The sequence below is a fragment of the Petaurus breviceps genome, unplaced genomic scaffold, assembly GCF_028583685.1.
Source record: "Petaurus breviceps papuanus isolate PSGF00001 unplaced genomic scaffold, PetGlider_PUasm1.0 91133, whole genome shotgun sequence".
NCBI classification, from domain to species: Eukaryota; Metazoa; Chordata; class Mammalia; order Diprotodontia; family Petauridae; genus Petaurus; species Petaurus breviceps.
The window spans coordinates 98735388-98763374 of record NW_027187419.1 but is presented as its reverse complement, the minus strand read 5'-3'; the positions used below and the strand labels follow the sequence as shown (position 1 = coordinate 98763374).

Genomic DNA, 27987 nt, shown 5'->3' with positions numbered 1-27987 from the left:
TGTGCACATACATATGCATGTGTATGAACACACATATACATATATGTATATGTGTTTATGTACACATTCACACTTTTTTTCCACCTCTTTGAATCAATTTAGATGTAAGTGAGGTTCAAGCATTACCTGCCATTATGCTCCCATTTTCCTCTCCACTGTAAAAACTCTTCTTTGCATGCCTCTTTTATGTAAGGTAATTTTCCCCATTCTTCTTCTCCCTTGCCTTGTTCTCACAGTTCTTCCTCCTCTCATCTCTCTTTCTCATCTAATTTTTTTTATATCATCCCAACATACTCAACCCATTCCCACTCTCTCTTTCTATGTAGAATCCTTCTTATTACCCTAATGATGATAAAGTTCTTAGAAGTTACATGTATCATCTTCCCATATAAATAGTTTAACCTTATCAAATCCCTTATGATTTCTCTTTCATATTTACTTTTTTATGCTTCTCTTCAGTCTTGTATTTGAAAATCAAACTTTCTATTCAGCTCTGGTCTTTTTATTAAAAAATCTTGCTAAAGAAAATCTTGCTAAATCTTGTGTTATCCTGACTTGTATGATCACAGAATTAGAATGGTTTCTTTCTGGCTACTTGAAGTATTTACTCTGAACTGGAAGCTCTGGAATTTGGCCATAATATTCCTGGGAGTTTTCATTCTGGGGCCTCTTGCAGGTGGTGGTCTGTGGATTCTTTCCATGTCTATTTTACACTCTGGTTCTAGCAAATCAGGGCAGTTTTCCTTGATTTTTTTTTTTGAAAGACAATATCTAGACCCTTTCTTTGATCATGACTTTCAGGTAGTCCAATAGTTCTTAAATTATCTCTCCATGATCTATTTTCCAGCTTAATCATTTGTGCAATGAGTTATTTTACCTTTTCTTCTATTTTTTTCATTCTTTTAATTCTGATTGCTTATTGATGTTTCTTGAAGTTATTGACTTCTACTTGCCCAACTCTAATTTTTAAGGAAAAATTTTCTTCAGTGAGTTTTTGCACCTCTTTTTCCATTTGGCCAATACTTTTTTTTAAGATGTTATTTTCATCAGTATTTTTGGTGCCTTATACCAAGTTGTTAATTGTCTTTTAATAATTTTCTTCCTTTGCTTTCATTTCTTTACTTAATTTTTCTTCTACCACTCTTATTTCATTTTTAAATTAAATTTTATGTTTATTTTTAGTTTACATCATTCATTTCCATAAGATTTTGAGTTACAAATTTTCTCCCCATCTTTCCCCTACCCACCACCCCAAAACAGCAATCCCACTGGATATCCTCTCCCCCAATTTGCTCTCTCCTACATCTTCCCCCATGCCCCCTCTGACTTTTCAGTAGGGCAAGATGGATCTCTATGCCCCAGTGCCTAGTATATCTTATTTCCCAGTTGCATGAATATATATTTTTTTTTCTTAAACATTTGATTTTAAAATTTTGAATTCCAGATTCTTTCCCTTCCTCCCTCGTCATCCACCCTTACTGGGAAGATAAGCAATTCAATATAGGTTGTACATGTGTAGCTATGCAAAACCTTTCCATAGTGGATAAATTGTGAAAAAAAAAATGACTATATTTACCTCCATCCTATCCTGCCCCCCACTTGTTCTATTCTATACTTTGACCCTGTCCCTTTTCAAAAGTGTGTGTTTCCAATTTCCCTCCCCCCCCCCTTAATCATTTCCCCTCTCATCCCCTTCCCCCCTACTCTACTGTAGGGTGAATACCCTATTTAGTGTGTATGTCATTCCCTCTCTAAGCCAAATTCAATGAGAATAAGGTTGACTCATTCCCTTTTGCCTTCCTGTTCTTCCCCTCCATTGAAACAGTTTTCCCTTGCCTCTTCTATATGAGATAATTTACCCCATTCTGTCTCTCCCCATCTCATCTCATTATATTCCTCTCTCACCTCTCTCTATATATTTATATTCCCTTCAATTATTCTCATACTGAGAAAAGTTTCAAAAGTTACAATTATCGCTTTTCCATGCAGGAATGTAAATAGTTCAACTTTGATAAGTTCCTTATGATTTCTTTTCCCTGTTTACCTTATCATGCTTCTCTTGCTTCTTGTATCTGAATGTCAAATTTTCTATTCAGCTCTTGTTTTTTCATCATGAATGTTTGAAAGTCTTCTATTTCATTGAACGACCATATTTTACCCTGAAACATGATACTCAGTTTTTCTGGGTAGGTGATTCTTGGTTTTAATCCCAACCCCTTTGACCTCCAGAATATCATATTCCAAATCCTTCAATCCCTCAGTGTAGAAGCTGCCAGATCCTGTGTTATCCTGATTGTGTTTCCACAATATTCAAATTGTTTCTTCCTGGATGCTTGTAATATTTTCTCCTTGATCTGGGAACTCCAGAAACTGGCTATAGTATTCCTAGGAGTTTTCTTTTGGGAATCTTTTTCAGGAGGTGATCAGTAGATTCTTTCAACCTCTATTTTGCCCTCTCTTTCTAAAACATCAAGGAAATTTTCCTTGAGAATTTCTTGAAGGATGATTTCCAGGTTCTTTTTTTGATTGTGGCTTTCAGGTAGTCCAATAATTTTAAAATTATCTCTCCTGAATCTATTTTCCAGGTCAGTAGATTTCCCAATGAGGTATTTCACATTGCCTTCTATTTTTTCATTTGTTTGGATCTGTTTAATAGTATCTTGATTTCTCATAAAGTCACTAGTTTCCATTTGCTCCAATCTAATTCTGAAGGATTTATTCTCTTCAGTGAGCTTTTGAAATTCTTTTTCTATCTGGCAAATTTGACTCTTTAAGGCATTCTTCTCCTCATTAGCTTTTTGATCCTCTTTTGCCATTTGAGTTAGTCTATTTTTTAAGGTGTTATTTTCTCCAGTCAGGTTGTTGTCTGTCTTTTCATGATTTTCTTGCATCATTCTCATTTCTCTTCCCAATTTTTCCTCCATTTCTCTTATTTGGTTTTCAAAATCCTTCTTAAGCTCCTCTATGGCCTGTAACCAGTTCATATTTTTCTTGGAAGCTTTTGGTGGAAAAGTTCTGACTTCATTGTCTTCCTCCTGCTCCATGCCTTGACCTTTTTTGTCCCCCAAAAAAGGAATCCAAAGTCGGACCACTGTGCTTTTCCCTCTTCCCCCACTTGCTCATATTGACACTCAACCACTTGATTTTTGATCTTTTTGCCACAGTAGAACTCTGCTTTTAGAGAGGAGAGCTTTGTCCCAAATTGCTGGGGTTTTATCAGCTGCCAGAGCTATTAGATGGGTGCCTTCTCAGAAGCCTCCACTGGCTCTGGCACACTGGTCACACACCCCAGGACCTCCACCCAGGACAGGGATCCAGGTCCAAGCAGGTTAAAGCAAGAGCTATCACCCTTCAGACTGCCCGGTTGGTCCCCCTACAATCTGTAGCCTAGGAGATCTGAAGCAGTCACACAGCTGTGGCTGCCATGCCTCAGCCACTTCTCCCTCTAGGGGAGGTTTAACCACACTCCTGGACTCCCTGTTCCCAAAGTGCACTGACCTCTCACTTTGTCTTTGGCATTTATGGGTTGATAATTCTGGAAGCCACCACAGCTGCTGGTGGTCCCCTCTCCTGACATCTCTCTAGCTGCCACTCTTATTTAATTTTTAAAATAACTTTTTAGCTCTTCCAGAAATTCTTTTTTTTTTCTTTTTTCTCTTTTGAAGTTTTGCTTGTAGTTGTTTTGACTTCATTTTCTTCTTCTGAGTTTGTGTCTTGATCTCTTTAGGAAAACCTATAGTACCTTTTTATGTCTGTGTTCTTTTTTTGTTTGCTCATTTTCCCATCCTACTTCCTGCTTTTGAACTTTATGTTAAAGGTGGACTCTCTTCCCATACTGGGGGTAGGAAGGAGAGAGAAGTACTGTATAAAGCTTTAGGTTTTTTCATACTGCTATCTTTAGAGCTAGTTTGGGGGTTTGGAAATTTCCAGTGCTTCCGAAATTAAATGATCTGGGGAGACATGTGGTCACTGTTCTCCTGGTCTGCACTCTGGTTCTTACCCAGGAAGGGCTCCCAATCTCTTGGTTTGTAATCACTAATGCTCCTCAGGGACTGTGCTTCTTTGGGACTGGAAATAATATTGTTCTTCAGGATACCTGTTCAATTGGGACCAGAAGTGATACTTTTCCTCAGGGTTCCTAATTCTTTGGGTGCAAAAGAGATAATGCTCCTTAGTACTCCCACTTCCTCTTGACCACAAGTGTTCCCCTCTGCCCTTGAACTATGATTCATAATTGAGTATAGCCAACGAAGTTGCCAAACAGAATCTGGTCCTACATCCAGTGCTAGAACAGGGGTTTCTTGTAATCTTTTTCTGACTAGATGCCAGTTTCCCTTACTGTGTTTGGTTTGAGAACTCCCAAAGCTGCTGCTGCTGTCACCATCAACAAGGTCCACCACTACTGTTCATCCTTGTGTGCTCTGGCCCAGCCTCTACCCCCATGTCACAGGTTACTCTTTCCTATCTCCTAAGTTGTCTTGGGCAAGAAGAATATCTCACTCTGGCCATATGTTGGCTCTGCCACTGCAGAATTAAATTTGAGTTGTAATCTCAAAGTTGTTTGGAGGAGAATGTTGAGAGGACTCCACTGAGTGCTTCTCTACTCTGCCACCTTGGCTCCACCATGAGAATTCCCTCTAATAATTTTATGAAAGATTAGCACCTTTTGAAATGATTGGAATAGTATTTTATTTTTGAATACCTTGTTTAACTTTGTTTCTTTTTTTTTAAGTTGGTTCCCTTGGGGCAGCTAGGTGGAGCAGTGAATAGAGAGCACTGGCCCTGGAGTCAGGAGGACCTGAGTTCAAATCCAACCTCAGACACTTAACACAAAACTAGCTGTGTGACCTTGGGCAAGTCACTTAACCCCAATTTCCCTACCTTCCCCCCTCCAAAAAACAAAAAAACAAAAGTAAAGTTGGTTCCCTCTAATGATTACCATGAAGTGGGTTACTATTCAATGATGTGATTTGAACATCTAAAGCCCTTGTTCTAGACTGGTGGTTCTCAAAATGTGGTCCAGACCTGGGGTTTCTCAAGAATCCTTCAGAGGGTCCACAAGGCCAAAACTAGTTTCATAAAAATGCTAAGACATTTTAATTTCTAATAGAGTAAATACTGATAGATATAATCCATATAAACAAAAGCTCTTGGGGGAAGGGGGTGGAGTTTGAACTCAATAATTTTTAAGAGTATAAAGGGATCCTGATATCAAAAAATTTAAGAACAGAGCTTGACCATCAGTCAAAAAGCTGCTAAAGATAATCCAGCATCTGTACAATCTGTGTAACTCAAAGGCCTTGGACAACTTTCAAAGTGCTTTCACTGATCTCATTTGTCATCCTATTTCCTGACAATGCCAAAAGAAATGCTGCTATTACAGGGCCATTAAGTCAGCTGATGGCATAATTAATAGTCACATGATAGTTGCTATAAGTGTGCTATGTTTCTGTTCTGGTTTAAACGAGTTGCTATGGCAACTGTACCATAGCCAGGACTCTTTGCCAGGCTGCGGGAGACCCATTTTCAGATCTATCACACCAGATTTGTTTCTCTGCACCACTGATTAGCTCTTCTTTGCAACACTGAGCAGATGGAAGAAAAAATATTTTTTCTAAAAAGAAACAAATGTTTACTGTATTCACAGGCCTGTTTCCAATACAGAAACAGACCTTTGGCCATTTTAACAAAATATAGTGTGAACTGGATCCTTGTAAATTGGGAATCTCTCATGTGTTGGTGGGATTTAAGCGTGAATTCATTTATAAAATCACAGATGGTGTTTCCCTTCTGAGTGCTCTTTATTAAATATTTCTTCCCATTCCTATTTCACAATATTTCCCTGAAATATTTTCCATTTCCTAAAATCTAAGAATCAGCAAATTCTATAAAGGACCTCAGCAATCATTTCTGTCCAGCCTACCTAATTTTACATATAGATGAAGAAAATGACATAGAGAGGTAAAGTGATTTAGTATAGTAGGACTGTGGAGCTAACAGGGGTCTTTTAGAGGTTGTCTACTCTAATGACCAGAAAATTGAAGTGATTTGCCCAGGGTCATTTGCTCACAGCTAGTAAGTGACAAAGTCAGGATTTGAATCCAGTTATTCTGACTCTAAACTCATTGCTCTTTCTACTATGCTCTGCCTTCTCTCTTCTTCCTGAGATTCTTTCTTCCTATAGTTCACATATATTTTCTACATGAAGTAATAGAAAGAGCTCACAATCAAGAACAAGGAGACCTAGATTCCAGTCTCTACCCTGTCCCTTACCTTCTCTGGATCTCTTCAGCAATAAAACAGGAATTATAATATCCACCCTGCTTACCTTATTGAATCATTGTAAGGATCAAATTCAAATTACACATAAACTATTATGTGTAAAATAAACTAAAAATGCTAATTCAACAAACCCTATGTGCAGAGATAATAATAACAACATTTTAATATAGCACCTACTATGTGCCAGGTACTGTACTAAATGTTTTCCAAACATTAAGTCATTTTATCATGATAACAACCCTGGAAAGTAGGTACTATTATTATCCCCATTTTTACAGTTGAGAAAATTGAGGCAAATAAAGGTCAAGTGATTTGCCCAAGATCTCACATCTAATGTCTCTGACCAGACTAAAATGCAGGTCTTCCTGACTCCAGACCTAATCTTTCATTCACTGTGCCCCCTAGAATACTTTGTAAGGACCTGGGGACATAGAGCTTTAGATAAGATAGAGCCACCGGTATTCTAAAATTAAATGTTTTCTAGGAAAATAAGAAACAATATACAAAATTACATGAGAAGTTCATGAGAGAGTTGCAAAATAAAATCACATATATGGACCAAGAGAAAAAGTTATCTACCAGGGGAATAAAAAAATCTTCCTGGAAGGAGAGACATTTGAGATGAGTTTTTAAAAGGGTACACAGTCTAAGATGTTGAGAGGAAGAATAGAGAGAGAGCATCATGGACAAAGGAAGCAGGAGAGCACATGGCACATTTGAGGGACAGAGAGCTTGGTCTTAGGGTACATAGCAGACTTCCTTCTATTCTTCCTACACTACATTCCATTTTCTGTCTCCATGCCTGAAATGTTCTTATTCTCCACTGTCTCATAGACTCCTTCTCTTCCTTCAGGACACAGCTCAAGCCCCATCTTTGTGGCACCCCAAGCGTCCTCAGGGTTTGCTACCAACACAGGTTCTTGGATCTGCTTTGATAAAGGAAAGCAACTCAAAATGGGCTAACAAGCTTACTTCAATCAGTCAAACATATATCATTTACCTCATTCAGGGGAAAAAGGTCAGCACCCTGAACTTCAAAGTATACAGGCAGAATTATCAAGACAGAAACAGATCAAGTATCAGCTTTCCATACTGTCCAACCATTACATCCATACCAAATCAACATCTGGGTTTCAACAACTGGGTTTTTCAAAGCTGGGGGGCTCTGGACAACGGCTTCCCAGAATCCAGATCAAATCACAGAACACTTCTCAAAGTGAGCCCCAAAACAAAGCTACACATCAGGGCTTATATAGCCTTCTCCTGGCTCAGAGAATGTAAAAACCTTATTGACTCACTGGCCAACCAAGAAGTATCTACTGAAAAACAAGCCTCCCACCCCAGGCTCCAGGTGCACTTTAGCCTAGGGGCAGGGAAGATCTTTAAATTTATATTCCCATTACAATCTTCTACACTAGAGAGTCTTAACCTTTTTTTGTGTACTAGACCCTGGTGAAATCTATGGATGCCTTCCCAGAATGTTGTTTTTTAAAATATATGATTATAAAAAATTTTTTTTAATTATATTGAAATTAAGATGTTACTTTTTCCTATCCAGTTTCATGGACCCACTGAAACCTATCCACAGACCCCATCAGACTCCAGGTTTGAAGAATTCCTGTTCTACATGAAACCTCTCCTGATTCCCCCAACTGCTAGGGCCCTCCTTCCCAAAATACTTTGTATTTATTATGTGTGTGTATACATTTATATACACATTACATATGTATGTATGTGTGTATACATATATATGCATATATATTTTTTTTTCCTGTATATGTTTATAAATTTACATGCCATCTTCCCTGACACAATAAAACTTCCTGAGAGTAGGTTTGGTTCCATTTTTTTAATCCAAGTGCCTGGCTCCAAATTGGTGCTTAATAAATGCTTATTGATTGAGATAAGGTTGAAAAATAACAATGGCACCAGATTGTGGAAGACCTTGAATGCCAGGCAAAATAATTGAACTTGTCTACAAATAACCCATTTAATTCTATCTCTTTCCTCTAAGGGCCAACTCAGTAGACACCTCCTCCTTTAACCTTTCTATATAGTCCTTCCTGATGAAAATTGTTTCTCCCTCCTCAGATTTCTCATAACACTTTGCCTAGAGCTCTCCTTTGACTTATCTCACTATTCTTTGTATCACAGTATTTGGGTTCTTGTGCTCCTTCCTATGATGCTGTTAGGCTCACCTCTATCTTGGGATAGATACACAATGCACGTATTAAGTGCTTAATGAATGTTAACTACACTGTTTTCTGAGGTAACTTTACAAAGGAGGCAATAGTGGGCTACTGAAGACTTTCATGCACATTGCTGCCATTTCTAAGTCTATCAGAAAGAAAGGATCTCCTGGCAAGATAGTTTAAGGAGGCCAGAAGACCTGTTTGGAGACTATCATGATAATGCATGTGGATGGTGATGGGGAACCCTGTGAAAGTGAGAATAGAGAAGAAGGGACATGTGTTGAGGAGGTAGAATTGTCAGGAATTTGGTAACTGATGGAAATGAGAGGCAAGAGAGAAATGACAGAAAGAATAACCTAAGGATGTGAATAGTGATGCCATACACAGAAACAATGAGGAACAAAGGCTTAAAGGGAGAGCCTACAAAGTGAAACTGTTATGGGAATGGGTATTTAAGATCTTCCCTGCCCCTAGGCCCTTTGATAGGCTTAAGTGCACCTGGAGCCTGTGGCAGGAGGCTTGGTTTTCAGGAATGCTTTTTGATTGGCAGTGGGTCAAGAGGGTTGTTACATTCTCTGAACATGATGTGATGTGAGGCTTTGCCTTGGGGCTCACTTTGAGAAGTGTTGTGTGATTTGACTAGACAGACTCCGGGTAGCCATTGGGCCCCCTGGCTTTGAAAACCCAGATGTTGATGCTTCCCTCTCTGGTAATTGTGACTAGGTATGGATGTAATGGTCAGACAGTTGGAGGCCTGTCTGCTGATATGTTTCCCTGTCTTCTCATAACTTCTTCTTGTAACTTCTGTCTGTATACTCTGAAGTTTGGGGTGCTGACTTTTTCCCCTGAACTAGGTAAATGATATGTTTGATTAATTAAAGCTAGATTGTTAACCCATTTTGAGTTGCTTTCCTTTAGAAAAGCAGATCTAAGAACCTGTGTTGGCAGCCACCCTGGGGATGCTGGGGTGCTTGCTGCAACAGAAGACAACTATCTCTTAAATTGAACAAAGCTGAACTTTAATTAATCTGCTTGCTTTTAGGCTGTTCACTGGTATATAACTGGTGACACAAAAGGGTAGCTATGTGTAGTGCATGGAGTGCAGCATCTGGCATCACCATGACCTGGGTTTCAATCCTGATGATGTTATTTCATACAATCATCTATCATTGATTTTAAAGCTAGAAGGGTCCTTAAAAGTCATTGAATCCTAGCCCTCTCCTCAGAACACAGAGGCTATAGTGATTATTAGCTTAGAGTCACACGCCTGGTGTCTGAGGCAGGTGAGTAGTACAGTGGATAGGACACTGGACTCAGAGTCAGGAAGACCTAATTTCAAATCCTGCCTTGTACAAATACCAGCAGTGTGACCCTAGTCAAGTAACTTAACCCCTGCTTCAGTTTCCTCAACTGTACAAGGAAATTCAGCACCTACCTTGCAGGGTTATTGTGATGATCAAATGAAATGTTTGTAAAGTGCTCAGCTCAGAACCTGACACAAGTGTGTTCCAGTTCCTTACCCATTATGCCTTGTTGCCTTCTAAAATGACTATAGCATGATGTAATAGAAAAGGTACCATCTTAGGAATCAGGTTTCTGGGTTTGAATCCTGCCTTACACACTTACTAGCTATGGAAGTAAAGGGAAGCAGGCTTTTGTCCGAAGTGTACCACCTGTGTGGACTGTGTGACTTGGAACAAGATATCTGACTGAACTCTGCCTTTCCTGAAACAGATGGCTCCCCAGGTGATGATACATCAATGGTAAATGGTAAATTTCCCAAATCATCACCCACGTTTACCAGTTATTTAGACTCTAAGGAATAGCTTCGTTATAATGTAAAACAGAATCATAAGGTCATAGAATTTTATGCTGGAATGGACATTAGAATTTATCTAGTCTGTTCACACTTATTAACTGAGTGGCACTGAGGAAGTTACTTCACCACTCATAGCCTCAGTTTCCTCATCTGTAAAATGGTGATAATAATACTCGTACTACCTCTTTTATAGAGCTGTGAGGAAATCATTCTGTGTAAAACTTAAAACACTATACAAATATAAATGGCTGCAATTATAACCTGTCTTTGTTTTCCATATTGACTCTCTGGGCCTTGGTTTCTTCATCTAAAAAAAGAAGGGGGATGAAGGGATGACCAGACTCCGGAATGGGTAGCCTATGGCAGCAATGTCAACCCCTGGGGCAATCTGAGATGGGGTTCTTCCACTCTGGCCACTTGGGCTCTGACAAAGCCTTTTCTTCTCTCAGACCTTCTCTTCCTATCACCCTGACTGGGAAACATTAACTATTCTTGCCATTTGTACCCATCACTGAAAACTTTCTTTCTGTTTATTAATCTTCCCACTGGCATCTTTGGCCTTTCCCATTCGCCTGAGCTAAGGTTATTTTTCATTTTTTCTGGATCTTGTTTGGGGACATTTCCACTCGACCTGATCTGTATCTTGCCACTGGACCCAGAAGGCTCCAGAGGAGAAAGTGAGGCTGGTGACCTTGCACAGACCTCCCTCACTTAAATCCAATTCATTTGCAAGTTATGGCATCACCTTTCTGACATCATGGTCCTCTTCAAGAACTAAGGACAAACCACAACCACAATATCTCTTATTCTCTTCCCCCTCCCAAAAGTCCAGGTATCACAAGAGCATCTGAGTGAGCCTCCTATGACATTTCTATGTATAGAGTTTCCACTTAGTCAGTCATGTCTTATCATATTTCTTCAACTGTTCTGCTTGACTGACAGTTTCTATTCTACAACATTTAACAGCTTCAATCAGGAAGCTAGTGAGAATGAATGGGCAGTGTTGAAGAGACAGTTAATTTATGTTGCTACTTTGCACTGTCTGGAAGAACTGTACTCCTTGACAGCTATTCAGCTTTTAATCTGAGGAGGGTCACATTCACTTAGCTACTTGGTTTGGGGAGCAGCACGTTTTAAATTAGATATCTCAGTTGCTGATGCTTTCAAAATGAGAAGGAAAGTCAAAGTAGTTTTAAAAATAATTAAGAATATATTTAAGTTTCTTCAAATAAAAATAGATTCAATGATTAGTAACCAATATATAAGCTGATATTTGGTATTGCTTTTAGTAGTTTGCATAACTGTAGTATTTTAGCAAAGAGTTCTAATCCAAATATTTTGTTGTTCATTCATTTTCAGCCCTTTCCAACCCCTTTTGATCCCATTTGGGGTTTTCTTGGCAAAGATACTAAAGTGGTTTGCCTTTCCTTCTCCAACTCATTTGACAGGTAAGGAAACTGAGGCAAACAGGGTTAAGTGACTCACCCAGGGTCACACAGCTAGTGTCTGAAGCCACATTTCAACTCAGGAAGATGAGTCTTCCTGACTTAGGCCCAGAGCTCTATTCACAGCACCACCTAGCTACCCAAATTCAAATATGCCATTACTCAAAAGTAAGAATATAGTAACATTACTGTATGAACTTTCACTCTCCTGTTGTCCATTATTTGGAGCGAATATTAATTTAGCATTAAGATTTCAGAACTAGTTGAGACCATCATTCAGTCCAACCCCTTTCTTTTCTTTTTCAAAAATTTGAATTTTTTTCAATTAAGAAGAATCTACTCTTCCACCTCCTCCTTTCATTTTCAAAATGAGGAAACAGAGGACTAGAGTGGTTTGACCACGGTCACATATCTAATAAGTGTCAGAGCCAAAATTCAGACCTAGGTCTTCTGACTGCAAACCCAGGTTTGAATCTTGGCTCTGACACTCAATTTGAATCATTACCAATTAAATATCTGATGTCTAATATTTTAATTTGTTATTGTGGACAATCCAAAAAGAGAAAACTACTGGACGTAGGCTACCGTCATTGTATTAGCTAAATATAGTCTTCATTTGGACAATAAACACTAGGAATGAAATGATACTTGGTAGTCCTGGGGTTTTAGCTAAATCCCAGGGATTGCAGGAAGGGCCAAAGAGCTGATCTCAATGTTTGCTTGATGGAGTCTCTGGTGCCTACATGGGGAGCCGTCAGCCAGTCGGGCTTTTCAAAGGCTCATCCAAGGAACTCCCGCACAGTAAACTGCTTCTACTCAATTTATCCACCTCAGCAGGATGGAGAGTTGACTTGACCCTGCTGAGATCTGAACCAGTTCCAGGGAATCTGGGTATTAAAAGCTCACTATTAGACGACGAAACTACCCTCTAAAGAAACACTGTACTTATTTCATTCAACCCAGCTACAGTTGGAAAGGTGGAAAAAAAAATTTTTTGTCTCCTTATCCCAAACACCTCTTAGAAATGTGCAAAACTCAGGGTAGGTTTCTTTTAATTACACTTGCCAATTTTGAGGCCGCCATCTTGCTGCTCCTTGTGATGTGAACAAGCCCTTCCACAGCATGCTGTTGCTCTACCATAGAGAAGAGTTCAGTGACCTTAATTATGCTTTCCTTAAAGAAGAGACCAATCAAGAACTAACGAAGAAACCTGCTAGCCCTAAACTAGAGGAAGGAAGAGCTCTTCCCTCACTGCCCCCAAATCCCTCCTAATCCCTTTGGCACGTCTTCCACACTTTAGTCCTCTTATTAAAAAGGCCATTTTGTATAATCCCAGAGGCATAGTCTTGTTTATGGCAAAGGATGTTGCACAAATTAAACGTTTACTCGAGGAGATATTCTTGCTTCAGAGCATGCTATTATCTAGCTGGAAGACTTCCCAAACCGCCACATGCGTCATTTCACAGTAGGCCCTGTAAACTGGCTTTAGATGGCATTGGGACTGAATTAGGCCCAGGCCTTCATCTTGTCAAAATAATAGTAATAAAAACCACTCCAAAAACAGAGCTCACAAGAGGAGTGATCATTTTGCCAGGTAGCAGAGAACGAAATCCCAGAATTTTAGAGTGAGATGGGATCTCTAGCCTTCCAGTGTAACCTACACCCAATGGGAATCCCCACTATAAACAAGTGGACAAGTGTTAATCCAACTTCTGCTTGAAAACTTCCAGTGAGTGCCTGAGTCTACGCATTCTACTTTCGGATCTCTCTGTTAGGAAGTTTTTCTTGCTATCAAGCTTAAATTTGTCTCTTGGCAACTTCCTTTCATTGTTCTTGGTTCTACTTTCTGAGACCAAACAGAACAAGTCTATTCTCTCTTCCATCTGATAGCTCACCTCTATACAAATTTAAAGACAGCTACCATTAACTTTTTTTATAAGGAAGAAAGGCAAGGCAATTGGGGTTAAGTGACTTGCCCAAGGTCACACTGCTAGTTAAGTGTCAAGTGTCTGAGGTCAAATTTGAACTCAGGTCCTCCTGACTCCAGGGTTGGTGCTCTATTCACTGTGCCACCTAGCAGCCCCTACCATTAACTCCTGAATCATTTCTTTTCCATGCTTAATACCTCCAGTTCCTCCAACTGATTCTCATACCACATGGACTCAAGCCCTTTCACCATTGCCCTCTAGCTTATCAATATATTTCCTCAAATGTGGTAAATAAACTGAAAACAATACTCCAGATATGATCTCACAAAGGCTGAAAAGAGTAAAATTTTTTGTTGTTAATTTCGTTTTATGTGACCCTTTGTAACCCCATTTGAGGTTTTCTTGGCAGAGATACTAGAGTGGTTTGCCATTTTCTTTTCTAGTTCATTTTACAGATGAGGAAATTGAAGCAAACAAGGTTAAGTGACTTGTTCAGGATCACACAGCCAGTAAGTGTCAGAGGCCTGATTTGAACTAAGGAAGAGGAGTCTTCCTGGTTCCAGACTGGTGCTCCATCCACTGGGCCACTTAGCCTGCAAATAGTAAAATTATCACCTCCCTATTGCTGGAAGTCATGACCCTCCCTTTGGGTTCCCTGTTTCTTCAAATCCTGGATAAAATCTCATCTTCTACAGGAAGTTTTTTTCTGATCCCTCTTAGTTCTAGAGCCTTTCTTCTGCTGATTATTTCAAATGCATACTGTACATACCTTGTTTGTACATACTTGTTTACAGGTTGTCTCTTGGAGAACAGAATCTGTTTTTTGCCTTTCCTTGTATCCCTAGAATTTAGCATGGTTTCTGTCACATAGTAAGTATTTATTAAATGCTAGAGGATCTAGGTGATTGAGCAGATGGAGTGCTTGGTCTTGAGTCAGCAGGACTCATCTTCCTGAGTTCAAATCAGACCTTAGATTCTTATTAGCTATGTGACCCTGGGCAACTTACTTAACCCTGTTTGCCTTAGTTTCATCATCTGTAAAATAAACTGGAAAAGGAAATAGCAGTATCTTTGCTAAGATAATGCCAAATAGGTTCACAAAGAGTCAGACGCAACTGAAATGCAACTGAACAAAAATAAAAATTAATTGACTGTCTAAACTAACTAACTCCTAATTCAGCCTCTAAGATTACATTTGTTTTTTTAGATACCACATTGTACAACTGACTTGTACTAACCTTGCAATCCACTAAAACTCCAAGATCATAGATTTAGATCTGGAATGGATTTTAGAGGCCATCTCGTCAAACCCCTTTATTTTACAGATGAAAATGAGGCCCAGAGAGGTTTACTGATTTTCCCAAGGTCAGAAAGTATAAAAAATAGGATTTAAACCCAGGTCCTCTGACTTCAAATCAAACAAGGTTTTCACTATGCCACACTTTTTCCAGACAAACTATCTAACCATGCTTGACTAAGCAATGACAGTCACCAACAACCACTTCTGGGACTATCACTATATAGTCAGGGAAAAAACCCAGCAACAACAACCAATTTTCTTCTTCGTGTGTTAGTCCCTTGACACTTTACAGAGGAATGTACCACCAAAGCACTGCGTTGTCATGCAGAAACACCCAGTGACATAGAGTCTAGTCACACAGTACTTACCTCAGGAGCCATCCAGAATGGCGTGCCAACTGAAGTGTTTCTACGTAGACGTGTGCTCGTCAGCTGAGCTGAAACACCTGAAATAAAGTAAGCCAGCGATGCTGTCTCAGATTCTTATGAACAGTTTTCAGTTTTAGTTAATTCACTAGAAGGGAGTGTGTTTTTTGCCATGAACACGACTACAAACTGGAAGGGTAGCCTATCACGGGATTGTCTTCATTTTCATAAATGGGGCATAACAATGAGGTACAGTTGGAAAAGCTCTGGGTTGGGGTCATGGCTCCAAGCTGGAATCCTACCTCTGCACCTTATGATCTGTGTGACCTTGGGCAAGCTATGTATCCCCTCTGAGCATCACCTTCCTCATCTATAAAATGAGGATACTGAATAAATAAATAAATAAAATCGATGGGGTGGCTAGGTGGTGCAGTGACTAGAGCACCAGCCCTGGAGCCAGGAGGACCTGAGTTCAAATTTGACCTCAGACACTTGACACGGAAGTAACAGTGTGACCTTGGGCAAGTCACTTAACCCCAATTGCCCTCCCATAGACAGACAGACAAACAGACAGACCGACAGACAGACAGACAGACAGACAGAGAGAGAGACAGAGAGAGAGAGAGAGAGAGAGAGAGAGAGAGAGAGAGAGAGAGAGAGAGAGAGAGAGAGAGAGAGAGAGAGAGAGATAGGTAGGTAGAATTGAGGATATTGGACTGGATCATGTTTCTTAAACTTTTTTTATGCCATAGAGCCCTTTTCACATATGAACTCCTTCTAATCGAGTCTGTTTTTTATGAAAAAGCACTAACCAAGAGAGTGATTCCTAGGAAGTATGAATTTTCTAAAGGTGGAGGGGCTCTAAATCCCAGCTTTTCCCCGTTCTACCTGGGTGACCTTGAGCAAATCATAGAACTTCTGAGTCTTCATTTTCTACTTGTAATGCTAAATCTCTGACCTTACTAAGATCCAGAGACAGAGGTTTCACCTTTGCTGAAACAATTCCATTTGGTATATTCCAACATGTGGAAAGCAGATGTTTGCTTTCAGAAAGGGATGCTTATATAGTAAAGCCGAGTTGCTTATATAAAGTTGATTGATGCTTGTGGAGTACAGTCTCATTTGCATCTTTTATCCTAACAACCTAATTCCATAATCACTGCATTTCAAATGAACATGGATCTGATCAAGACTTTAACAGGGAAACCATTATTCCTGACCAGAGCCAGGAAATCTTGGGATTATTCCAGGTCACATCTAGACATGGTAAAGTTCTGGTTGCCTTCCATTAGGGTCAGGGAAATCAGGCACATGCTTAGTAGTCAATAGGGTACCATGAGCTCTTAATGTGATTTTTCCCTACCTGCACACCCAACTTGTATGAATGATCAATCCAGCCAATATGTTGATTTTTAACCAAACTGCTTGGTGAATAACCAGGCAAAATAACTCAGGTCAATTCAATCAAAAGTTTTAGTTGGGGGGGAAGGGGGTTGTATGCACCGCTTTAGAAGTAAAGGAAAAACTGAGAATGGTGGGAACACCTACAATCCCTGCTGGTGGGGAGGCCAAGGATAACGACTGCTAGCATTCCTATGTGCTTACTATGTGAAGGCGCTGTTCCAAGAGCTTTACAAATATCATTTGTTCCTCACAACAACCTTGGAAGGTAGTTGCTATTATTGTCCCCATTTTACAGATGAAGAAACGGAGGCAAATTTAATGAAATTAAATGACTTGCCCAGGGTCACTCAGCTAATAAGTATCTGAAGCTAGATCTGAACTCAGGTCTTCTTGACTGTGGCCCTAAGCTCTGCCCACTGCTCCACCTAGTTGGGCATTCAGAGCTGCAGTGGGCTAAATAAGCCAATTAGGTGTGTATGGAGGCCAGCACCAAAACGGTATTCTGGAGTGGGGGGGAGGGGGAAAGGCAGCAACTTACTAAGGAGGAGCAAACCAGCCAGGGTAGGAAACATCAAGTCAGAGTTACCTGGCCAGCAATAGGGGGACTGGGCCTGTTAGTGACCACTGCTCTTTCAGCCTAGGAGAGATCACTGACTATCTGCCACAAGACACTTTGCCAAGTGGCTTCATCAGACACATAATTAGGGCTTTTCATGCACAAGACAAGTATCAAAAAGCTCACCCAGAGAAAGATGTCTGAAGTACTTTCTCATCTGGGAGGTTTAAAGGAAACTGTCCAACATCAAGATTAGTCCTTTGCTAGAGAGGTCCCTGGGAGCTGTTATCCAATAGTTTCCCATTTGGATTAATCACTCTTACTGACTCAGCACCAAGCTCAGTTGTTTCTACTCTGCTAAAGGACTACAAGGGACTCCAGTATTCCCTAAATTTGGTGCCTTGGAGCAAAGCTCCAGACATCCAGCCCTAGTTCTGACTCTAGGTATGATGTCATGGGCTTCACTGCAGTTTGGGTTGTGATTGTTTAATGCTGCCTTCTGTTCTCTCCTATTTTCTCACTAGCAAATAAAGAAAACTAAAGCAACCCTAAACAGCTCCACAATGTATTTTCAAATGAAAAAAAAATTTTTTGGTACACAGTCATTTAACATATTTAGGGATCTCATTCTCCTGGGTCCCCTTCTATTATTAAAATGACTAATACTTCTAGGCAAATATCCTAACAGAGCTGTAAATCTTCATTTTGTTTTTGTATTTGACTTTTGTAAATAAACTTATAAAGATAAAAGTGCTGCATTTTCCTTTTTTCTTTAACTAATGGATTCCTGAGGTTGCTTAGTACTAGGTTTTTGTTAGTGTTGGGTTTGTTTGTTTGTTTTTTTGCCCATTTGAAATATAACCAACCCTTGGGGGCAGCTAGGTGGCAAAGTAGATAGAGTACTGCCCTGGAATCAAGAGAACCTGAGTTCAATCAGACAATAGCTAAGTGACTCTGGGCAAGTCACTTAACCCTGTTTGAAACCCAGTTTCTTCATGTGTCAAATGAACTTGAGAAGGAAATGGCAAACCACCCCAGTATTTTTAATAAGAAAACCTGAAATGGGGTCATGAAGAGTCAGAAATGACTAACTGAGCAAAAACAATAACAAAGTATCAATAATAAACAATAAAAATATCAGATGGTATATGTGTCTGCATAAATAATCTGTGACTACCATGGAGAGCTCAAGGTGTGAGAACTTTCTCCACCAAAAGAAAATTATAACTCATCTGTTACTTAGTAGATAAATCCTATGGAATTTCCTGAAGTAAATAGAGATACACTGAAGGGTCTATGCTCACAAAGCTAAGTGTCAGAGGCAGCATCTGAACACAAATTTTTCTGACTTCAGTACAGTACTCTGTCCACTACACCATGCTGTTTCTAGGGCCTGTTAGCCTATCCCTATAAATGGTATTTCCAGAGGAGACGCCAAAAAGATGTATGAGAATATATAATATCACTATATATTTCCTTTCACCATTTCCACTTCATACTAATGTTTTCAGTTTAACCAACCTCACATGCAACAGCAATAATCACAATTTAAACAGAAGTTAGCTCTCAGACCCACAGGACCATTTTACCTTCTGCTAGCTGGGAGTAAATATGCCTGAAGTGAGCAAAAGTCATTTGAGAGACCAAACTGCTTTTTCTTTTCATATGCAAAAGAAGGAACGTCCAAAATCAAATTAAAGGCAGTCACCCTCAGATGCTCTTACTAGAATACCAACAAGTTTTTTTTTTTTTACTGAAAGGGCTTTTTTGGGTAACATTTTTATTGTTAATAGGAAATGCTTTAAAAACCCCCAAATAGATGCTGTGACAGTGTCTCCTAGGGTGCTCCATCTGCTCCCCCTCCACTATGCAGCCCATGTTTCCAACTGGAAAAGCCCCTCACAGCCTGTGGTGCTATAGCAAGGCCCCCAGTGAGATGACATTAAATTGCAGCCTCTGGCTAAACAGAGACAGTCAAGAAAACAAATGGCAAACAGTCATTACCAAAGTCAACGAGCTTAACTCCTCCTTCTGTTGTCAGAAGAATGTTGTTCCCCTTGACATCACGGTGGATAATCTGGTTGTTGTGCAAATGCTGAAGACCCTGTACATCATGGCAGTCACCAAAGAAAAATAAAAGTTAGAGCTCTCATTTGAAAACAATTACCCTGCTATTTAAAAAAAAAAAAGTCTAATGAAGACAATCTGCACTTGGACTGAACAAATATTGTCTGAAGGATCATTTGGGAGACATCTCCCCCTCCTTCCTTCCTCCTCCACTGCCCCCCATAACCGACATTCTTATTGTATTTCCATACAATACATATACATGGAAACAGGGATGGACAAGTTGCACTCTCTGCTCTCATGATCTGCTTCGTAGACATCCTTACCAAAAGTGCCCCATACAAGATGTAGGAGATTATAGCTTCATCCAACCGTTGACCACACTTCAGTAGGCCCTTGACAAGATCCGAGACAGAACCTCCATTACACAGCTGTAAGAAAAGAGAAGGCATAGGAAAAGAGGAAGAAGGAGAGAGAAATAACATACACATACAAAAGAAAAACAAAGATTTTTTGATTACTCGCCAAACTTGTTTAGATTTTTAGAGTTTGCTAGGTAAATCTTCAGCTCAGAAACTCCAGGCTAGACTAATTAAAAGGCAGTTTTGCATTGTACGGGCTGATCTAGTTACCTTAAGGGGGCACTTTGGTCAAGCTGATGATTTGTGACTGACAATTTATTACTAAAAGGATGACATAAAATTTAACTGCAAGAGAAATATTTCTTTAATAAGATATTATTTTGGAGCTGGGAGGGAAAGGCACATAAATTTATAGTCTGATAATTTAGGGGAATATTTCAATATTTCCATTCTTTGTGAGATGTGTCTTTAAAAAATTTTTCTTCGACTTTGTTTGGGGGTTAGGGAGAAAATGAGAAAAGGCTAGAAGAGGCAAGACTGATGTGCTTGATAACTGGGAGGCAACAAATTATAGTCATTTCAAACCTTCACTCCATCAATGTTCCCACTGGCAGGCAATATAAACCTGGCAGCAGCCATATCTCTATGCTCAGACTTGATGGCATGTGCTGCCAACAGCTTAGATGAAACATTCTGATCTGAAGGGAGAAAATAGTACTGCGTGCTTCCCATTAATGGGGTACCATATATCAAAGTTTGGGTGAGGGCAAGAGAGCAATACAATTAGGACCTACATAAAGTTATCTTTATTTATATCATTGGTTCATCATTCTTAGACAGGACTTTTCAAAGTCTGCTTTCAAATTACTAGCCCCTCCTCCTCCTCCCTAACCACTCCCCTATCCTTCCATCTCTTATTTTCAGAGTTGTCATTGCATACTATGATGACGACCATCACTTTCTAGATCTGGGTTTGCATTGCTGGCAAGACCTGTCAAAGCTATAGGTTTTCTTCACTTAGAGATAATATTTGTAATTTGGATAACTGCAAATAGGTAACCTTCAGTTGTGACTTTGAGGGGAAAACTAACTGGACATTTAGAGCCAAAAAAAAAAAAAGCACAGATGAGCACATCTGCAGCTATTTATATATTTTTCTACAAAATAGAACTATTTATTTAGATAACACATTAGCAAATCATTCAGCACTAATAATGTTTAAAATTTAATAAAGGGGGGTGGCTAGGTGGCACAGTGAATAGAGCACTGGCCCTGGAGTCAGGGGGGACCTGAGTTCATATCTGGCCTCAGACACTTACCACTTACTAGCCATGTGAACTTGGGCAAGTCACTTGACCCCAATTGCCCTGCCTTCCCCCTCCAAAAAGAAAAAAAAATTTATTAAAGGACAATTGCATGTTTTTCATTTTTATTTGCTGTCTGGTCTCCTTTCCTGTCTTAAAACTTAAATTCCAATGGCTCACTACTATCTCTAGGATCAAATATAAACTTTGTAAGGAATTTAAAGCCCTTTAAACCTGGCTTCAATCTACCTTTCCAGATTTATTAAACATGACTTCCCTTCATGTACTCCCAAGTCCTGCAACCTTACTGTTCACACATAGCACGCCAGCTCCATAGGCCTTGGCCATAGCAGTACCAGTAATGTACTCCCTGAGTCCCTCTTCCTCTTACATTTCCTTAGTCTCCTTCAAGACTCAGCTCAAGAGCCACCTTCTATGGGAAGCCTTTCTTAAACCCCATAGCTGCTAGCCCCTAGCTCCCTAGCCCCTCCACACAATTACCTTGTATTTATTTCAAAGAAGAGGTTGTGTGGTCTACTAGCTAGCAAACAAGTTCAAGATCCATCTCTGACACACACTGACTATGTAACCTTAGGTAAATCACTTAACTTCTCAATACTCCAAGAAACTCAATGATGACGATGATGATGTTGATAACTAACTTCATTTAACTCTTGAAGATTTACAAAGTACTTTACATACACTATTCCACTTGGCCTCCTGTTATCTCTTGAATTCTGTGAGGTGTGTGCTATTCCCATTATATGGATGAGGAAACTGAGTCAAAGAAATACAGTCACATAGCTAATAACTGTCTGAGGCAGGATTCAAACTAAGATCTTCCTCATTCTAAGTTCATCACTCGATTGCTTCTAAGATACTAATTTTTATAATAGAATATTAGAGAATATAATAGGATAATAGAATATAATAGAATACTAAGATTCTAAGGTACAGGGGAGGGGACAGTCTGCTTTAGTACAGGGAGTTTCCTTACTAGGAGTTTCCTATATCATTGGTGTCAAATTCAAATAAAAATGGTACTGAAGTGAATAAAAGTAATTTGGGTATTTTACTGTGACAGTAAATTGCACATAAGGATCCCTACTGGTGCATTTTCACTTAGATAACTACATATTAACATTACCTATGTTTTACTGTATTTTTATTTATTTTGTTAAATATTTTCCAATTACATTTTAATCTAATTCCATCTACTCTGAAATGTTATTGGGCAAGCAGGCTACATGTTTGACACCTCTGCCCTACACCAACAAAATCACAGATCCAGGCCAATATTTTGTATGTAATATGTGTGTGTGTACACATATACACTCTCTCTGAGAAAATATAAAGCAAGGAACCATTTCACTTCAACATCATAAATGAAAATGCTCAAAAGAAGAGGCAAGGGAATTCTTAAATTTTAGTTTACATTGGACATTAGCCAGATGAATGTTAGGTATCATCTGGATGATGGTGAACATTAGCCAATTATTAAATACCACTAGTAATACATATGTAGAATGATGCAGCATTGGCAAGTATCATCCCACCAAAAGAATAACTTCCCTTTAGAAATGCTAACTAGACCTCTTTGCCAGGAAGCCCTGGGAAACTAGGAATGAGATAGTTTCTATGAAGCTACATCCTAATTTCCACTTCCTAGAACACTTTCTTGCTACCTCAGAGAGATTTTCAGGATTTTATGTGCCATAAATCTCTCAACCCCTTAAGAAAAAGTGAAAGAACCAAACAAATCAGTAGGCAAACCTTATTCTCTCTGTTCTGCAGATAACATATACATTTTCAGACTTTTCTGGGCCCAGTGCCTACATCTGACATCTTCCAGTGCATTCTATTAAGGAAGGGTAGGGAAACATCAAAATGAATATAAAATCCCAAGATAAAATCATTATCCCATTCTACAAGTGCATTAGCATGAAATAATTAATATCTTAAAAATACCTTAGTGAGAAAAGAAATATTACTAACTACTCACCCCACCCCGCCATCCCCAAAAGGGTCATAAGAATGATCAATTACATTTATATAAAACAACTGACATGAAGAGATGAAATTACTAAGTGGGTGGACATGGGAAATGGGTGGACTATTTAAATGGTTGTGCTTCCAAACTTCATGTGTTATTCTATTGAAGATTAATGGATTGTATCTTTAGCTTACTATAAAAAATTAAAATTTAAGATCCATTAATAACTTAGGTTATTTCTTCAACCTCTTTCTCTCCTTTCCTCCCAATAAAAGAGAAATAACTAAGCTAATATGTGTCAAAATCCAATTCACTTTCAAGTCAAGACATCACCCTCCTGATGTCATTGGTCCTCTTTGAGAATGAAGGACAAGTAACAACAGCAACTCTTGAGGTTTAAATCTCTAGGACAGTAGGTGGTACAGCGGTTAGAGTGCTGACCTCAAGTCAGGAATTATGGAGTCTTAAATTATAAAATCATATGTAATTTTATATATTTATTTATATAATATATATAAAATTAAATTATAAATTCTGAAAAATTATTGAGGAATTATATGAGTTCAAATTCATTCTCAAACACATATTAGCTGTGTGACCCTGGGTTAAGTCATATAACTTCCACCTGCTTCGGGTTCCTCATTCGTAAAATGGAAATAACAATAATTTGGAATAATAATGACAATATTGGAATAACGAATAACAATACAATGTAAATAACAATCTACTTCCTAGTATTGTTGTAAGGCTTGAGATAATATTTATAAAAGGGCCTAGTTGTAATGGGAATGTAAATTTAAATATCTTCCCTGCCCCTAGGCTAAAGTGCACCTGGAGCCTGGGGTGGGAGGCTTGTTTTTCAGTAGATACTTCTTGATTGGCCAGTGAGTCAATAAGGTTGTTACATTCTCTGAGCCAGGAGAAGGCTATATAAGCCCTGATGTGTAGCTTTGTTTTGGGGCTCACTTTGAGAAGTGTTCTGTGATTTGACCTGGATTCTGGGAAGCCGTTGTCCAGAGCCCTCCGGCTTTGAAACCCAGATGTTGAAACCCAGATGTTGATTGGGTATGGATGTAATGGTTGGGCAGTTTGAAATCTGTCTATTTGATCTGTTTCTGTCTTGATAATTCTGTCTGTATACTTTCAAGTTCAGGGTGCTGACCTTTTTCCCCTGAACGAGGTAAACCGATATATGTTTGACTGATTAAAGTAAGCTTGTTAACCCATTTTGAGTTGCTTTCCTGTATCAAAGCATATCCAAGAATCTGTATTGACAGCAAACCCTGAGGATACTTGAGGTGCTTGCTGCTACACTAGTACATAGTAGGCATTATGTAAATATTAGCTATTATATATATTTGTAAGGTGGATTTTTGTTATTCTTTCTTAGAGTTTAGTTTCCAGGGTCCATGGCCATAACAATCTCTAGTTTCAAGAATAATTCCCAGGTTCATGTCTTGTAAACATAACCACACTTGCACAACATTATATAATGATAAATAATATAAAACATTTGAGTTCAGCTGGTAAATACCCACTGTGAATGCACAGTGAGATATAGGGATGAGGTAATATAAAACCTCTGAGCTTAATGTTGGCAAGATGCTTTATTTGTATGCTGCCCTATAAAGCAAGTGGGCATTGGTCTGTAAGTGGGGATATGAGATTTGGAATTTGGGTAATGCATGTACTTGCCTCAACTGGCCCCCATTGAGGCTGAGGGAGATTTAGGGGAGTGTGCAAGCTGGAATGCTTTGCCTATATCAACTGGCAGCATCAAGATGTAGGGGTGGTTGTCCTCACTTCTTACTGATCCCTGCGAGAAGGGTGATTAGGGGATCCTATAGGCTTTGGTGCTTCTAGTATCAGGAACTCCCTTTGAGAAGACTAGACTAGAATAAAGTAAGGTAGCTTATTTAACCCCTTATTATGACTCTGTTCCAGTCTTCCTATCTTCCTTTTATTTAAAAAAAAAAAAGCCATTGTCTATATAATCTAGCAATGTAGGTTTGGTTTTGTTTTTTTTTTTAAAGCACTTAAGGATGACTGGTGTACCATACAGAGTCAAAGAATGGTAGAACTATCTAGTCTAGAAATATATGTGGTTCCATGAAAATTATATTAGGCATTTAGAGACTATATTACTCAAACCCTCTCAATTTACAGATGTGGACACAGAGACTTGGGGAAGTAAAGGAAGTAACTAACCCAGGTCCTGTCTAACTAAGCCTGGGGCCCTCCCATAATCTCCCATTTGAATGTTCTTGCTGTTATAATTTCTCCAGTCAAGACTTGGGAAAGAGATCATCACCTAGACAATTGCTAGTGCTCTTTGCGCGGCCCTGTAGGGACTTGAGGGGACAGGATATCACAAGAATGAAGCCAGAGGGAAGACATAACCCTAGTTCCCAACCTAGCTTTGTGGATACCTGCTTGGGAAGGGAAAAAATGAACGAAAGAACTGTGTTGAATACAGCCCCATCAGAGAGGCTGGCTGCCTGACTCTGACCCCATGGGTAGGGCAGTTTGGAACCAGATAGAGTTGGTCTCTCTGGAAACTCCCTGTTGGTGCACATATTACCCACTGTTCGAACCAAATGTCACCACTTCCCAAGCCTCCCCAACATTATCTAAAGACTTTCTGCTATTTTGCAAAACAACTTAAGTAGCAGCTTAAAAAGGCTGTGCCTTCCAGGAGACTACCTCCCTCCCTCCCTCCCCATTGCTCCTTCTGTTCCTCATAAGCACTCCAGCACTTGGGTGATGCCTGGTATACGGTACCAAATTGCAATTCCTTTACTTCGATTAAAGATCCTTGTTGTTGTTACTTTAGTTTGATATTGTTGTTCAGTCATGGCTGACTCTTCATGACCCCGTGGACCCCACTGTTCATTGGGGTTTTCTTGGCAAGGATATTGGAGTGATTTGCCATTTCCTTCTCCAGTAGATTAAGGCAAATAGAGTAAGTAATCTGCCTAGGATCACACAACCAGTAAGTTTTGAGGACTTGATTTGAACTCAGGTATTCCTGACTCCAGAGCCACCCAGCTGCCTCTAATCTTCTTTATTTTAGACTGACAACTATTTTTCAGCTCCATCATGGTACCATCAGGAATGTACAGAGACCAGGTGGTCTTCAGATGTAGGTAGACTAGGCAGTTGTCTACATAGTCTTAAGACTATGGGCCTTAAGAATCAATAATTTAAATAATTCCTTATCCAGATAATGTCTCCCTCACCCCCGACCCCGAATCTGCTTCTGTGTTTTAAAATCCCACATAACTCTCTCCTTTGGACTTAAGCATTCTTAAAAACACATGTGGGAGAGGGTATATACACTTTTTCATGTATCTGTTTATCAAATTATCCAGCCAACTTCATTCACAGAGAAGAGCACCGATCCTCAGCAATGTGCACAGTAAGCCCTCTAGGAAATCGACCACCCAGGATAGATTTTACAGGAATGTAAGTAACTCCATTCACTAGTGTGTAAAATGCGCACCTGGTACTGAGACAAAGGTTAGAATGTGTCCTTTGTTTCCATAGTAACAAGCATAAGAAATGCTTTTAGCCAGATAGCTCAGGAACTTTTAAAGTAAACATTAAAAATAAGTACTTGTACCACCCTCCACTCCAAATAAAAGTGTTGTCTCCCCTGCCCCACAGTTACTGGGAAACCCAGGGAGCGATGAATGAGTCAGGGGCTAACTGAACAGATTCTGGAGAAGGGGGAGAGGAGAGGAAGGGGGGAGAGAGCCCCCTCCTCTTCCCTCTCCCTCACCTGGCTTAAGCTGAATAGGAAGAAATGCATGCATCAACTTTCCATAGGATCATTGATTTAGACATGAAAGGGACCTCAAAAGCCATCTAGTCCAACACCATGATTTTACAAATGAGGAAACTGAGGTTCAGGGAGGTTAAGTGACTTGCCCAAGCTTAGAAAGGGTCAAAGGTGGCATTTGAACCCAGACTCTCTGACTTCAAAGTCAATGTTCTTCCTGCTGTAAATTTCTTTAAGTGCTCGAAGAAAAAGAAGGGTCTTTCTTCAAACACATAGAATAATAGTATTTTCATTATCACAGTCCTATAGCCCAGACGCCCACCGACATCAGGCACACCTCAGAACAATCCACAGTTCTGCTCTTAAAAACTCTACTGGGAGGAAACATAAATGAAATGCTATATTATTGTTTTGCCAAACCACGTTATTTCATCTTGCCTGCCCTACTTTGAAAACAGCCCATCCTGCAACGAAGCCCTGAGTCAGCAATGTGTCGTGCCCAGCAGGCTGACCTACAGACTTTGTTTCCATGCCTCCAGAGCCCATGTAAGAATTAAGAACACTCATTTTGTCAGCATGACCAACACTCACATGCAGACTGGGGAAGAATTAGAGGTTCTCATTACGCAGGTGTCTTTTGTTTGCTTAAAGGTCAGTGTTGGAGGGCCAGCCTGCCTGCCTTCCAGTGAAGCTCATAAACATACAATTAAACTGCTCCAAGACCCTTTGGAGGAAGGTATCCATGAGAGTTGACAATCCCACCACAGAACTCTGAAAGTGTAGGGGGTGGGCCACTCAGCACCTAGCCCTAGCCAGAGAAGAGAAATGCTAGCTGACATTGCTTAACAAAAAAGAGTGAATCACCTTGGAGGCACACCAGGGAACTATCTGTAAACTCATAAAACAAAATAGCCCCCTTGGAGGTGGGGGGAGGAAGAGAGGAGGCAACCAAGCCTCCATCTCCTCCCCTGAAGCTGGAAAAAGTGGCAGCCACTTCATTCCCTCCTACACATCTGACAATCTGTTTCAGAGGAAGGAGTGTGTTTCCATTCCCAGAGTCTTCTCTGTGCTCAGGATGATGTGACTGCTTAGAGAATCTTGAGTTTAATGAGCATTATTCTTTGTCTAGACCCAAGAGAAATAGAAAAACTCATTTGCACATTGAACTTTTTAAAAAACTCATGGGAGA

At 39.6% G+C, this 27987-nt stretch overlaps 1 protein-coding gene across 1 annotated transcript in view; it reads right to left on the bottom strand.

Annotated features, from left to right (window-relative positions):
• Window positions 1-27987, bottom strand: part of LOC138155351 (myosin-IIIb-like) — a 272057-nt gene that overhangs the window by 231769 nt on the left and 12301 nt on the right. The window contains exons 3-5 of the mRNA XM_069080560.1: window positions 19685-19789; window positions 19296-19395; window positions 15335-15411 (exon numbers count right to left, since the gene is read on the bottom strand). Of these exons, the coding sequence (XP_068936661.1) occupies window positions 15335-15411; window positions 19296-19395; window positions 19685-19789 (282 nt within the window). The remainder of the gene's footprint in view (window positions 1-15334; window positions 15412-19295; window positions 19396-19684; window positions 19790-27987) is intronic.